This window comes from Chlorocebus sabaeus, chromosome 2 (assembly GCF_047675955.1).
Source record: "Chlorocebus sabaeus isolate Y175 chromosome 2, mChlSab1.0.hap1, whole genome shotgun sequence".
Classification (NCBI taxonomy): Eukaryota; Metazoa; Chordata; class Mammalia; order Primates; family Cercopithecidae; genus Chlorocebus; species Chlorocebus sabaeus.
The window spans coordinates 21,805,209-21,819,359 of record NC_132905.1 but is presented as its reverse complement, the minus strand read 5'-3'; the positions used below and the strand labels follow the sequence as shown (position 1 = coordinate 21,819,359).

Genomic DNA, 14,151 nt, shown 5'->3' with positions numbered 1-14,151 from the left:
GCGCAGTTCTGCAAATTCAAGGAATTCAGAGGCACACTGAAAGTTTTTGTGCTTATTCAGACTGAACCTCTGAACTTACTGAAGGTTAAAAACCTTACTTTTTCTCTCTTCTTCCTGCTCTCCCCACAATAGCAAATTCAGATTTGCTGACTGCAATAAAAGGAAAAAGAACATAATCAAAACTGGCCCGGGGGGACAATGCATACAGATTCCAACCCAGCTGAGTGATGCGTCCATATTGCTGCAGCATTTTGGCACTCAATATATTTTGTCTGATCTAAGAAAATACGGAACTTTTTATAGAGTGAAAGTTGGAAATGGATTTGTTTCTCCCAGGCTGCTCTAGCCTTCCACAAAAGAATACAGATTTGTTCAGATTCTGATATTCTGATGTTCAGCCTCATCAAACATCCACCTTCTACCTAGGCCCCAACATCTGCATAGAAGTGACATATTCAGATATGCTGTCAGCATGCAACAACTCAACATGAATGATTTTGACACTAGTTATTGTCATCATCATAGGAAAACAGAGGTGTGTTTTAGCCCCCACGTGGATGGGGATAGAGAAATAAGCTGGTAGAGATTCTAGTTCAGCTTTTAGGAGCTAAAACTGATTATCCTCATGATGAAACATACACTGAGACAGACATGAGAGATCCAAAAGCTGTGAACTCAACAGGGGCAACTTCACAGTACAAGGCAAAACTATTGCTTCCCTATATCACAAGAATGAGCAAATATTGGTGCCAAAGAAGAGATGACTTGGTTCCCTGTATAGGTTCCTTTCTCCATATACCTGAGGCCACCTATAGGCAACACCAGTAGTACTCAAGTGTGGTCCAAGACCAATAGGTCATCTGGGAAATTGTTCAAAATGCAGATTCTCAGGCATTATCCCACAGTCCTTGAGGACGGGCAGGAATCTGTAGGCTTACTAGAACCCCAGCTGATTATGATGTTCATTAAAGTTTGGAAACCTTGGGATTAAACCACTTCCCACTTTCTATATCTAGTGGGAGTGATGTGGAGAAATTTTGGAAGTCTAGCTCAGTAGATCACAATCTCCTCAGTAAGTAAGCCCAGCCATAGGTCCCACGCTGTTTTCAGGACTTCTACCTGTGTCTAAGTCTTCATTACATTGCTCATCTCTTATGATAGGATCCCTGGCCTTTACCTCTCTCCCCAAACGGCTGCCAAGTAACCTCGCTGAAACCAAATATGGGCCTTGACCTCTTCTTACCTCTTCTTAGGGTCTAGAGCAATGTAGTAATATAAATTTTCTGCCATGATGGAAATGCTGTCCATATTTCCATGATGGAAATATGTTAGCCATTAGCTACTTGTGGCTATTGAGTACTTGAGATGTGGCTAATGCAAGTAATGAACTGAAGCTTTAATTTTACTTAATTTTAATTACCTTAAATTTAAATAGCCACATGTAGCTATTAATAATAGTTACTGCATTGGACAGTGTAAGTCTAAAGTCTAGCCCTCAATTCTTGCATTTGTTACTGGGGCTGCTACATCTTGCTCTGGGCATGAATACTTACATGTTTATAAAATTCTTAGTAAGCCTATACCTAAGTGGAAATGCACTAAATAGCAAACCCTAAGCAGCTGTAGCCAGGTGAGAAAAGGGTGAATTGTATTTTGAGAGAGTAAGCACACACTTTTTCGGCCCATTGGTGGAGACTCTAACTTTAAGATGTTATTTTCCTACCAAAAAGTCAGGGCTTTCAGAATCACTTCTTTCACTGTTGCCAAGTGGAGGCAACTCTCTGAGCAGCCCTAAACAGCTGGAGCAGGCATCGTGCAGAATGCTTTTTGGATAAGAGCAAACCTCCTTGGATTCTAACATGGCACAGAGCCATGCTCTAACTCAGAAGAACATCAATAGATCAGGCTCTAGAAATGCACTTGATGGAGGCAGACTTGAAAGTCTGACCTTTGGGCGGTTGCAGACAGAGACCGAGAGCCATCGGTTATCAGCTGTGCAAGATCTGAGACAAAGCAGTGATGCAAACTGTCATGGGGCCCAGAACAGTGGGAGAAGTAAAAGTCAGCAGAAAAAAAAAGTTAGAGAAAAAGTAAGAACCAGGAGAAGGCATCATGCAAAGTCACTGTGCTCTTGCAATGAGTTTCACCAGTTCCCCAGGGTTGGAGGGTTTGTATTATAAGAACTACATCTACTTGGACAGCCCCTCCATCCTTAGTCTGCCCTCGTGTTCCTTGCAACATTTGACTCCAATGACCTTCACTTTGAATCTATTACTGTCTGTTCACCATCACTGCCAATGTGGTCACACCCAGAGCCATCATATCCTATAGAAGAGTTTTACTACTGACACCTTACATTTGATCATCTTATTCTCCTAATAGCACTTCCTGTCTTTCTACCCTCTCCCTGCTTTGTACCCTCTACACAAATTCTTCAACAGCATCCAGGTTGCCTGGCCCTCAATATATCTATTTTCTGAACAGCAACCTTCACATTCTTTTTAAAGCAAGCCTAGACCAGATGGTCCATTTTCCAGCACTTTTTTTTTTTTTTTTGACATTATCAATTATCTTCATTTGTCTGTACTCCTGGATCAACTTGTGTGTCTTTCTTCTTTTCTACTACAAAAGCTTCTTGAAGCTCCTGGAGAAGATTAAACCAATTTAAACGATTCTTCCCTTGAATTTCTTGTTTTAAAAGAAAAGTCAAAATGAAATATACAGCCCTGGTTTTCCTTCTACCTCTTTGGCCAGTCCTTCTCCATCTCCTGTGTGGTTCCTTGATAAAGTTTCATAGATCTCTGTTCTGTTTCTCATCTCTTCTAATCTACACTCTCCCAGGATGAGGTCATCCACTCCCCTCCATACTTCAAATACCACCTGGATGCTAATGGTTCCCAAATCTAAAACCCCTGCTCAGATGTCTCTCCAGCACTCCAGACTTTTGGAATTTAAATAGTCCCTATGGTAGGAGGTGAGCATGACAACCACTCTTCTTTTCCTCATGCCAGTAACAGTCCTTGTCTCCATCTCTCCAGATGGCAGACAGTCCAAAATAGAACACTCTTTCGATCTTCATGTTCCATCGACTGCTCCATTTAAAATATTCTTCCCCAAACACCTGTTTTTCCTCCTTGGTTGGAGCCTAAGTAATACAATCCAGAATCCTAACACCAGAGCCAATTCTTGGTAAGCTGGGTTGTTGGTAGAGAAGGGAGCCTTATAAAAGGGGACCTGAAATGCAGTTAGGGTAAGCTGAAGCGAATGCAAACCCACCTAAATTATTTGGGTGTCGCCTTTCTTCCCTTTTGTTTTCCTGAACAATCATCTAATTGCAGCTCTGTGCTATATCACCAGACTGACCCTTGTCTCCTAGGGTGATTTATTTGGTGGTACACATATCCCTTTAATATGTACCCCTTTAGTTGGCATTTGTAGACTGTGGGACAACCCCATGGAGAAGGGCATTACAGTAACATTCATCCCCTTATTCCTTATTTCCGGTTGCCTCTTCATATATCTGGCTTCTCCTACTTCCCAGTCTGGTGTGATGAAGTCCCAGCATGATTTTAGGCATGGCTAAAAGTGGTGTTAACAAAGCTAAGTCTTCTTGCAGGTTATGTCTGAGTACCTCTCATCCATGTCCCCCTAACCCCCAATACACCAAAGTGGGATCCATAGCATTCCTCATTTTCGGGTCCCAGCAAAGGTGGCCCAGAGTACTGGGGAACTAAGTGAATAAATGAGGTTTGGAGAAAGAGTGTCTATGTAATTACAGTTTCTCATCTCTCCCAATGTGGACAAGGCCTCACAAACTCCTCAGGTTGCCCTGTGTTAATAAATCCTCTAAATGTTCATTTCTCCTTCCTAATTGGAGACCATCATATGTTGGTATCTGAGAATCAGACAGTAATGATTCCAATTTTGCTCACTGCAGCTTCATGGACCAGCAAAACCCTTCTGTGATTGTTTCATGTGCTCCCACTCTGGGCTTCACAGTTATTAAAGGAATCCTGAAGGAAATCTGGCAATCGTTTGCTTTTCTTCCCAATAAAGTTTCTTCTTTCTTTAAAAGTTGGCTGTATCTCCAATTTGTACTGTAGCTAATCACTGTGCATTTCAGAATCTATGGTCTTAACTAACTGCACCTGTCAAATGCAAAAGGATCACAGATTCTCATCAGGAGGTGAAGAGAAGTTGCAATGACCTTTAGAAGCTTATACCCTGTTACACTGTCTTCTGTGGTTCCATCTTTCGTACCCCTGTCCTCCAGGCTAGAGCTCCCACGCCCTGTGCACCATGCCTCAAGCAACCTAAGAAAGCAGGTCTTATGTCCTAACTGACCTTGTAAAAGGTCCCTTAGAAGTCCCCAACACTCTCCTAGACCACATGCCAGGTTGCAGCTGTTCTTGCTCAGCTGAGTTCCCAACTCCCCCATTCAGTTCCTAGACTATCTTTGCACCATTCACCTTTCCTGGATGAAACGTCCTCATAGACTCTTCCTTCCCTCAGCATCCAATGGCTCAAGGAATGGCATCACCTTCCATCCCACAAACCAAGCCAGAAAACTGGGAGTCATCCTTGACAATTTCTTTTCCTTCACACTCCAACACCCTGCCCCTTGAAGAAGTCATCGCCAGGGCATGTCCATTTTACCTCTTACAAATTGTATCTCCTTGCCATAAGTACTCTAATGGTGGGTCATCTTCATTTCTTATCTGAACAACATAACTGTCTCCCAAGGGTGTTGCTCTTAACCCTGGGTGTGCTGGCCCTTTGGCAATGAGACACTATAAGCTCGTCTGCTTGAATTTATATTTCAGAAAGGTGCTCATATCTGACCAAGTTCACAGACTCATAGGCACTTTCTTTTTCTGATTGTCTTTCCTATTTTTAAGGTAATGTTGTTTTGAAGATCACCCCTGGAGATGGCTGTAGGTTTCCTGATGTGCCCCACACTGGCCAGCACTTCACATTTAATGTATCTCACATGAGTGCTGGGGGATACACAGTAGATAGGCATTGGCTGCAATTGCAGCAGGGCTCAGAGAATATTCTTGCCCAAGGCTGCCCAGGGCTTAGAGCCACTCATTGCCTCAACAGCTTGGCCAAACCCAAGGACCATGTTTTTGTTTTGTTTTGAGATGAAGTCTTGCTCTGTCACCCAGGCTGGAGTGCAGTGGTGCAATCTCAGCTCAGTGCAACCTCTGCCTACTGGGTTCAAGTGATTCTAGTGCCTCAGCCTCCCAGGTAGCTGGGATTACAGGTGCCTGCCACCACGTCCAACAAATTTTTGTATTTTTAATAGAGATGGATTTACACCATGTTGGCCAGGCTGGTTTTGAATTCCTGTCCTCAAGTGATCTGCCTGCGTTGGCCTCCCAAAGTGCTCGGATTACAGGCATGAGCCACCACACCCAGCCCCCAAAGAGCATGTTGAACAACCACCAGTTTACACAGTTTACACACTTTACACAGTTTAGCTTATTCGACCTTCAAAACGATCTGTGATGTAGGTATTCCCATTTACCAACAAGCAAATTAAGGTTCAGAGAAAATAAGTACCTGCTTCCAGTATACCCAGTGGGGCAATTGTATGAGGTTGGTCTGATTTTAGGAGCCCCTCCTGTTTCAGTGTATCCGACTGGGAAAGTCAGCTATGGCAGGAAGAGCATAAGGGTCTCAGGTCTGAGGGAGGAGCTCCGTATGGGACCCATCTCTGCCCTAAGGGAGGCCAAAGTCTAGCAGAGGCTGACAATGCAAGGCGCTGACAGAGGGGTGACCATGACAGAGTGGCAACTCAGAAGGAGTTGGTGCATTCTGCTGCAAGAGTGGAGATGGTCCTGGATGTGGCCGATGTGAGCTGGATGTCAGAGAGGTGGAGAATGGCATGCTTGGCGGAGAGAACAACATGGGCTAGGGGCCTGTTTGCTCAGAGAAGGACAAAGAGTTGGGCACTCACCTTCCCAATGTTCCACACTCCCTTCTAAACAAAGTCTAAATCCAGAGTGAAGACTTTCTTCACCTGGACCCTGCCTGCTTCTTTGCTTGTCTCCTCATCTCTCTGTCTCCACCCACTGAGCTACTTGTTGCTCCTCGAACACACCCTGTACCTTCTCTGTGTGTGCTTTTGCATACGCTGCTCTTTCTTCTAGGTTACACTCTTCCCTTCTTCACTAACTCCCCCTCATTCCCTAGGTCTCAATTTAAGCAACACTGCCTCCCGGAAGCCCTCCCAGCTTCTGAGCTCACCAGACTACCGATGGCTGCCTCTCTACTGAACTCTCATGGAAACCTCTGAACAATTTGGCCAAACACAGGCTCATTGGCACCTTTTCTTTTTCTGATTATCATTCCTGTAGACCTTTACCATCTAAAATGGCAGTCAGAAGCCATATATGGCTCCTGAAATTTAAATTAAAATAAAATTTTAAAAAATCAGTTTCCCAGTTGTACTAGTCATATAGCTAGTATCCGGCGCTCAATGGTCATATGTGTTCAGTGGCAGTCATTCCACACAGCACACGTATAGGACATTTCTGTAACTGCAGAAAATTCTATTGAACAGCACTCTTTTCAGAATAAGAGGTAGTTGAACGCAGGGCCTACAAGGTGCATCTCTATAAGCCCAGCACCTAATATCTACCAGGTGGGCAAAATAGATTTGCTGAACTAAATACATACTTTAGTAACTCACTTTATATATATATATATATAAATATACATATTTATATATATATAAACTAGTTATATATTTTAGATATATAACTAGTTTATAGATATATTTTAGTAACTAGACATTTTTATATATATATACATTTATATATAGATATAACTAGTTACTGAAGTATGTATTTAGTATGTATGAAGTACATATATACATATGTATGTATGATGCCAGACACCATCCCATGTAAAGGGAATTCAGTAGTATCAAGCCTTCAGATTTCTTGGAGCTCACAGCCTATTGAGGGGTATGTAGAAACAACAGAAAACAAAACAAAACAATATATGTAAACAGCTGTATAACACAATTAAAGGCTCAAGAACTATGAAGGAACTATATAGGTCACTGTTGAGTAAAACCTGGTAAAGGGGCAGATGGAAATTAAAGGAAACCAGAAACAAGGCTAAGGACAGATTCTGATGAGCCTTGAATTCCATGCTAAGAAGCTTGTACTTAATGCAATGGAAAACCAATGACCCATTTAAGAATTTTAAGCAGGAAAGTTAACTTGATCCAATTTGTGCTTCCGAAGGATCATTCCAGCAATTCAGTGGGGGTGGATTGAAGGATGAGAAGCTGCAGCAAGCACCCCAGGAAGCATATCCCAGCAGGTGCAGGTCCACAGGATGAGGCTGGAAAGTGGTAATGGGGGAGGAGGAGAAGGAGCTTGGCCCAGGTCTGAAGTCCAGAGACTGAAGTCCAGAGACTGAAGTCCAGCGGACCAGCCTCCATGACTGATTAGATGGGAAGGAGAGGAAAGAAGGGGAAAGAGCATTTCCAAGGAAGTTTTCAGGGATCAGGGGACTGTCCGTTATAGAACCTGGGGCTCTGCCCCCAGCCTCACTTCAGGGATTGCATTATAGGTGACTAATTCATGGCCAAGTTACTTTCTTATGAAGGTTACTACAGATCAGCCACACATCAGTGTGACAGGTGGGGCGTGGGGGAAGAAGGCTCAGCATGTTCAAACCAGAACTGAATATTAGATTCTAGTCACTATTTGATTGATCTTTTAAGCAATTCTGGGATTCTGTCACTTAAAAACCAATAAATCTTTGAAGGCCCAAGGAAAGCAATACAAAAGCAATAAATCACCATTGTGGAGTATTAGAAAAATAGGCCAAGCTGCTGAGGTGGTTTGGCTGGAGGGACGAGGGTGTGGGAGCCCCACACAGCAACAGTCCTCCCTGCCACACCTCGCCCCCTGCACACTCAGTTCTACCAGATAGAGTCAGATCCATGAGGCTTCAGAGGAGCAGTAAGTGGCAGAGCAGGGGCTTGAGTTTGGCTTAGCCAGGGTTGGAGCATCGTTGGCAGCAAGAAGAGCCTACCTGAGTGGGGTCTGAAGGCCAAAGTTTCTGTGTGAGTCTGTGTGACAACACACAGCTCCACTCAGAGAGGGACTTACTGAAGCTCGCAAGTGATAGACCGGGTTCACACAAGGCAGAGCTGGAGGACCCCTGAGAATTCCTCTTGCTCCTCTTGCCCTGGTTGGTGGAGGTTTACTCATAGCACTCCCACAAAAGGGCCACCCAGTCATCATGTGACATACCAGGCAGAGGAACTCAGAACTTCTCAGGGGAGCCATGAACTCAGAGCCAGGATACTAGGTCTATGCACTAGCTTTACCTGTAACGAGCCCCACAACTCAGAGCCAGGATACTAGGTCTATGCACTAGCTTTACCTGTAACGAGCCCCACAAGCTTGGGCCAATCAGTTAACATCTTAGACTTCAGTTTCCTGCTCCAAAATGGAAATGGTATTTCCCAGCCAGCTGACTCACCAGGTAGGTGAGGATCAGATAATACAACGGAAGTAAAGGAACAATTAACTGTACATGCCAATTCAGAAAACTATCAACTGTAAAATCTGATTTGAAGCATCCTTAACCCAGTGCATCTAGTGAGTTGAGTCCCAGGATCATAGAGTGTCCATATTGTTTTCTCACATCCTTCACCTCCCCAACTCACAGAACTGAACACTGCTGTGCTTTCCTGGGTGGTGCTCATCTCACCAGCCAGTCTACTGCTTCTTTCAATCACTACAGTCAATGTACCTGTGGTTTCATGTCATCTTACAGTGGAACTGCAGAAGCAGCCCAATGCCCCTGGGTTGCAAGAAACATAACCCAAGCACACCAGATGAACCAGGCATGACACACAATTGGTGGAAACTAGGTGCTTGGACTAAGGAATGGGGATGGATTAAGAAGTCAACACCACATGGCATGATCCATGATCCAATAGCATCACCTTATGACATGATCCAGTCAGATCGAGCCTCCCACATCACAAAATTGCAAATGTCCAATCAGATCACGCCATTACCTTCTGTCTGTCAAACCTGTCCCTGCCTCCAAAAGCCTGACTGCTGTCTCCTTGTTCAGCAGCCTTGCAATATACTTTTCTCTCTACAAAAACACAGTGCTTCAGAGTTTGGCTTTCTATTGTGCATGGGCGAACAGACCAAGTTCTGTTCAGTGACACTTTTTTGCTAATTTCATGATTTTGTTTGTTTGTGTGTTTGCTTAATGTCTCACCTCCCTGTCTCACTCACTGTTTACTGGAGCCTCAAGAGGACAGAGGTGTGGCTATCTTGTTCCTTGCTGTATCCCTATTGTATCCCTTTCTTAAACACAGTAAGTGTTCAATAAATATGTGTTGCATGACCTAGTGGTCAACTACCTCTCATATAACATCCTACTGCCCAGAGTTCAAGGTGAATGAAGGTCAAAATAACTGAAATCCATTGTGATATTTCCACTTCTGTCCTTCCAGTTGTCCTGAAAGTCATGCTGGGTGGCATTGGTTAGTCACTTCCCCTTCTAGTCAAATGCTCAAGAAGCAGTCTGGAAATAATTCCAGAAACTGAGTATACACCCACCCTCAATGCTCCAGAGCCTTGAGAGGAAAAGCAGCCAGACATTTCCAGACACCAACCATTTCCCCTTTGAGCAGTGACATTTCTGGGTTTTTTTTTTTTTTTTTTTGAAAAAAAAATGTCACCAAAATATATCACGCATACCTTTCTCCTAGGTGGTGGTATAGTAAAGTAAAATGAGTCTTGGCTTTGGGTCATTTGAACTAAGTTTAAATTTTGCCTGTACCACTTGCTTGCTTTATAGCCTGAGTCAACTGACTTAGCTTCTGTTTGTCTCAATTTCTATATTTGCAAAATGAGGAGACTATTATACAATGTTGCGAGAATACAGGTAGTGTTATATATAGAGACAAGCTGGTAGCGAGTGCTTGTTCCTTAAATGAAAGCTAGCAGGCTCCTGTAAGTTGCAGACCCATATTTTCAGGGTAAACCAGGACCAAGTAATAAACAGGCATGGCTGTGAGGGATGACAGCATGTAGGCCTACTTGATTTTTGAGTCCCTGTGTCTGTTTTGTAGAGTTGTGCTATTCCTTTGCACCCTGACAACTGTCATTTCTCATTGCCACTGGGAAACTTTCATCCCCTTATCCCTCCTCATAATTTGCTGAATCTTAGGATGTATGAGTTTGTTAAATAGATGTGCAAAGAATATAGTGATTCAGAGGGAAAGTGTAAGGGCTTCTCTGTGTGGGAACTGGAAAAGTTTTGACGTGCATTTTGGTTTGGGCTACTCAGAGGCCCCCTTTGCAGGGGGTGAAGGAGCTTGGACCCTGGCTGGGGTCAGGAAGGCCTGGATATCAGGCCTGCCTTACTCTTGGTATTTCCATGTTTTGTTTAGCCTATATGAAATAGTCACTGGCCATACTTTACAGATAAGGAGAGTTGAATCTCAGAGAGAGAGATTAAGCATCTTGTCTGAGGTCACGCAGTTGTTACCACGGGATCTGATACCAGGTTTGTTGCCACCAAACTCTTATTCTTTCCATGGCCCCACCCACAGCCAGAACACTGGGAAGCTGGCCTAAATCCAAACACATTGAAAGGCTATGGTCGACGGCTGGATTGGGTCCCTTAGCTGAAAGTTTTATAGGCTTAGTTACCTTAGCACGCTGTATCAAGATCATAGACTTTGGGTCAGATCGGGGCTGTGTTCTGGGTTAGCTGTTAACTTGCTGTGCAACCCTGAACAAGCCTCTTCCCTTCTCTGGGCTGTACTTTTGCTATCTGGGAAGCTTTCTAAGATTTTGAAACAGTGATCAATACTATGGTATAAAAGAAGAGAGAATTGTGAAAGGGAGGAAGGCACTGGTGGCCAAAATGGAACACGATTTGACACCTGGGGGACCTGCCTTCAAACTCAGCTTTCCTACTTACTGTCTGTATGCCCTTGGGCATTTCTGTGCCTCGGTTTCTTCATGTGCATCTGAAAATGAGGATAATATCTCACAGTATATCGAGAAAATTAAATGACAATGTTAGATCTGAGTAACTGGAAGAAAAGCAGGGGATTCATAACTGAATTTGACTTAAGACCCAACCATCTGCTTTGACTTATCAAACGTAGGGTTGCCCTGGAACTACCAATGTGTAAAATGTAAGACAAATACTCTCTGGTCAGATGCCCTGTAAACATTACCAACACATGTTGCAATGACTGAAGATTCACCTGACTTAGGGGGAACACTGTCCAAAGTCTTCAGACTACATAGCAACTTCCAAATTGGTGGTGGCTGGTTCTGTCTGCTTCAATGCCTATCATTTCTAGATGAAGCTGGATACAGGATGGACAATGGCTATCTAGACCATCTCAAAAGTCCTCTTCTGGGCTGGTGTCCTAGCCTCCAGTGACACAAGGACTGAGGCTGCATACATTTCTCTAGTAGCTGCCCATGCCCTTCAAACAGGCCTGAGCCTCTCAAACACACTCCCATTCTCATCCCAGCACTCCCACCTTAATGTTTATGTTAAAGCAAACAACCGCCCTGGTTGCTCCCTGTTACAGCACGCCATCTCTCTCCTCCATGCCTGTGCTCACACTGGACACTCTTACAACATTGGTGAAATCTTACACATCATTTAAGATACAGCTCAGTGTCTCCTCCACTGGGAATTCTCTCCTCTGAGCTCTTATAGTGACCTACGCATATCTCCACAAGGACATACTGTATTGTAATTATGTTTCTGTCTCCCCAACTAGAGTTTGACTTTCTTTAGGACATGACTTATCCACGGCTAGTTCACTGCCATGTTTCCAAGCACTTAAGACTTGCCTGAGACAGGGTGGATTCTTAATAAAAATATTTGTTGAATGAATGAATGGTTTTTAGGCCCTGGGCCCCGCCTCATTCCTGATACATAACATACTCAGTTTATGCTTGATGAACTGAACTGGGCAATTTGAAAGTTGTTCCACTCAATGCTTTGCTTCATTTTAAGGGACTGTAGTCCTCCTTCCTGGAGTTCTGGGCAAAACCGACAGTCAATATTGCTGCCCTTGGGCAAAGGGTAGCTTGCTTAAAAGAGATGCCCATGCTCCTGATATCATGAACTGACACTGGTCAGTTTAGCTATGGAGATGCCTCAGTGTATTCCTGAACTCCAACCATCTTTGGTAAAATCAGCAGTTTTACCTTGACAGCAAGTGTCCCTATGGGACTCTAGCACCCTACAGCCTTAAACTGGAGCAGCCCCCAGGTCTTGTCAGATTTGTGATATCTGATCAGGTTGTTTTCAGAATTCAGCAAATCTGTCTATCTGGCTGTTACTGACAGTGACACAAAGAAAAATAACCTTGCCAGGAGACTGTGTTCCAGGCCACCAACCCCACTAACTAAATTTACCATAAACATGTTCCAGGAAGTTTCCTTCTAGACCATCTCAGGTCCCGATTAGGATTTTTTGTTTGTTTGTTTGTTTTATGAGACAGGGTCTCACTCTATTGCCCAGGCTGGAGTGCAGTGGCATGATCACAGCTCACTGCGGTCTCGGTCTTCCAGGCTCAAGCAATCTTTCCACATCATCCTCTCAAGTAGTTGGGACTCCAGGTGCGTGCTACCACATCCAGCTAATTTAAAAAATTTTTTCTTTGTAGAGATGGGGTCTCGCTATGTTGCCCAGGTTTGCCTTGAACTCAGGGGCTCCCTTTGAACTGGGCTTGGGGCTGCTGACCTCCTTCCTCCCAGGAAGTTTTGTTCCTGGCCAGTCTTGCCCATGGGTATTGCCGGTCACATGATTCAACTGGAGGCCCATGTGGCACAGAGAAGGAAAACCACAGACTCCAAGTGAAGAACCGTCCTCACCTGACAGGGGCTCCTCGGGACTGAGCGGGTTTCAGCATCACTGTGATGGTTGTGTCTGTCTCATTCAGTGGGGTGTCTGTGTCGTACTCAGGCATGGATGGAGCTGGACAGGAAACAGAGAGTGCAGGTGAGTTCAGGACAGGTTCCCAACCGGCTCCCCACCGCCCTTTGCTGCCATCCTTAAAGACACAGCATGACCAGAGGGAGGACGTTTAGGAAAGGGGTTGGATAAGAAGCCTTCCAGGCCTTCAGTAAAGGAGGCCCTGATGCCCAACCTGCCCACAGTAGGTTTCTTCAAGGTGCAGTAGTGTAGGGAAGGGTAGCAATGATGTGTCCAGTAACCTGCATGAACCAAAATGTTCCACACCTAATAAACATGTGGAGGGAATGTAAGTACTAACAAAGAAGTGAAAGCAGAATCAACCTTGCTAAACACATTTAAAATGCAAATTAAATCAATTATGAACTACTTTTCCTCTACCTGTTTTTTTTATTCATGAGACCCCCCCCCCCCCCTTCCCTCATACTCAGCTGATAGGAATGCAACTATATCTATTCCTTTGGGAAGGTAATTTAGCTATTTGTAGTAACAGCTATTAAAACCCACATTCTTTTTAATTCAGTTTTTCCAAATTCTGAATTTAATTCTAAAGTTATAATCCAAACCAATGAATGAAACTTTATTTTGTAACATGTTTATTGAAGCGTTATTTTGTAAAAACATGGAAGCACCAAATATATCCAACCACAGGGGAATGTATAATTAAATTATGTCCATCCACTTGACAGAACATTATAATGAAAGCAATGTAGCAACATAGGAAATACTTATGGGATAAAGATAAGAGAAAACATTAAGCTACAAAAAAAACATGTTTTTCTGGAAAACCATGTGCAAAATATGTATGTATGCAGACCAGAATTGCATAGATATTTAGGATAATGAAAGCTGCAGAAAAGGTTCTGAAATAATTCTTCATTGTTGCTGTCTAGTGGCAGAGGGGGCCCTACTGGTGATGGCAGTCTGTAATTTTGGACTGCTGTGGCCCTATAATATTCATTCATTCATTCATTCATTCATTCACTCATTCATTCATCCATTCATCCATTCATTCATCAGGCATTTCATGAGAACCTGTGCTGTCTTGTTCTGGCAAAAAGAATGTTCCTGAAATGAATTTAATAACCAACTTGTGCGCAATACACATTATCTACACACACATGTACTATTTAATGCAACCCG

At 43.6% G+C, this 14,151-nt stretch overlaps 1 protein-coding gene across 15 annotated transcripts in view; it reads right to left on the bottom strand.

Moving 5' to 3' along the window:
* The window catches only part of PTPRT (protein tyrosine phosphatase receptor type T), a 1,114,373-nt gene that overhangs the window by 265,860 nt on the left and 834,362 nt on the right, over positions 1 to 14,151 (bottom strand). For all 15 annotated transcript variants that reach the window (XM_008017080.3, XM_037983051.2, XM_037983053.2 and 12 more), the window contains exon 11: positions 12,909 to 13,011. In XM_008017080.3, the coding sequence (XP_008015271.3) occupies positions 12,909 to 13,011 (103 nt within the window). The remainder of the gene's footprint in view (positions 1 to 12,908; positions 13,012 to 14,151) is intronic.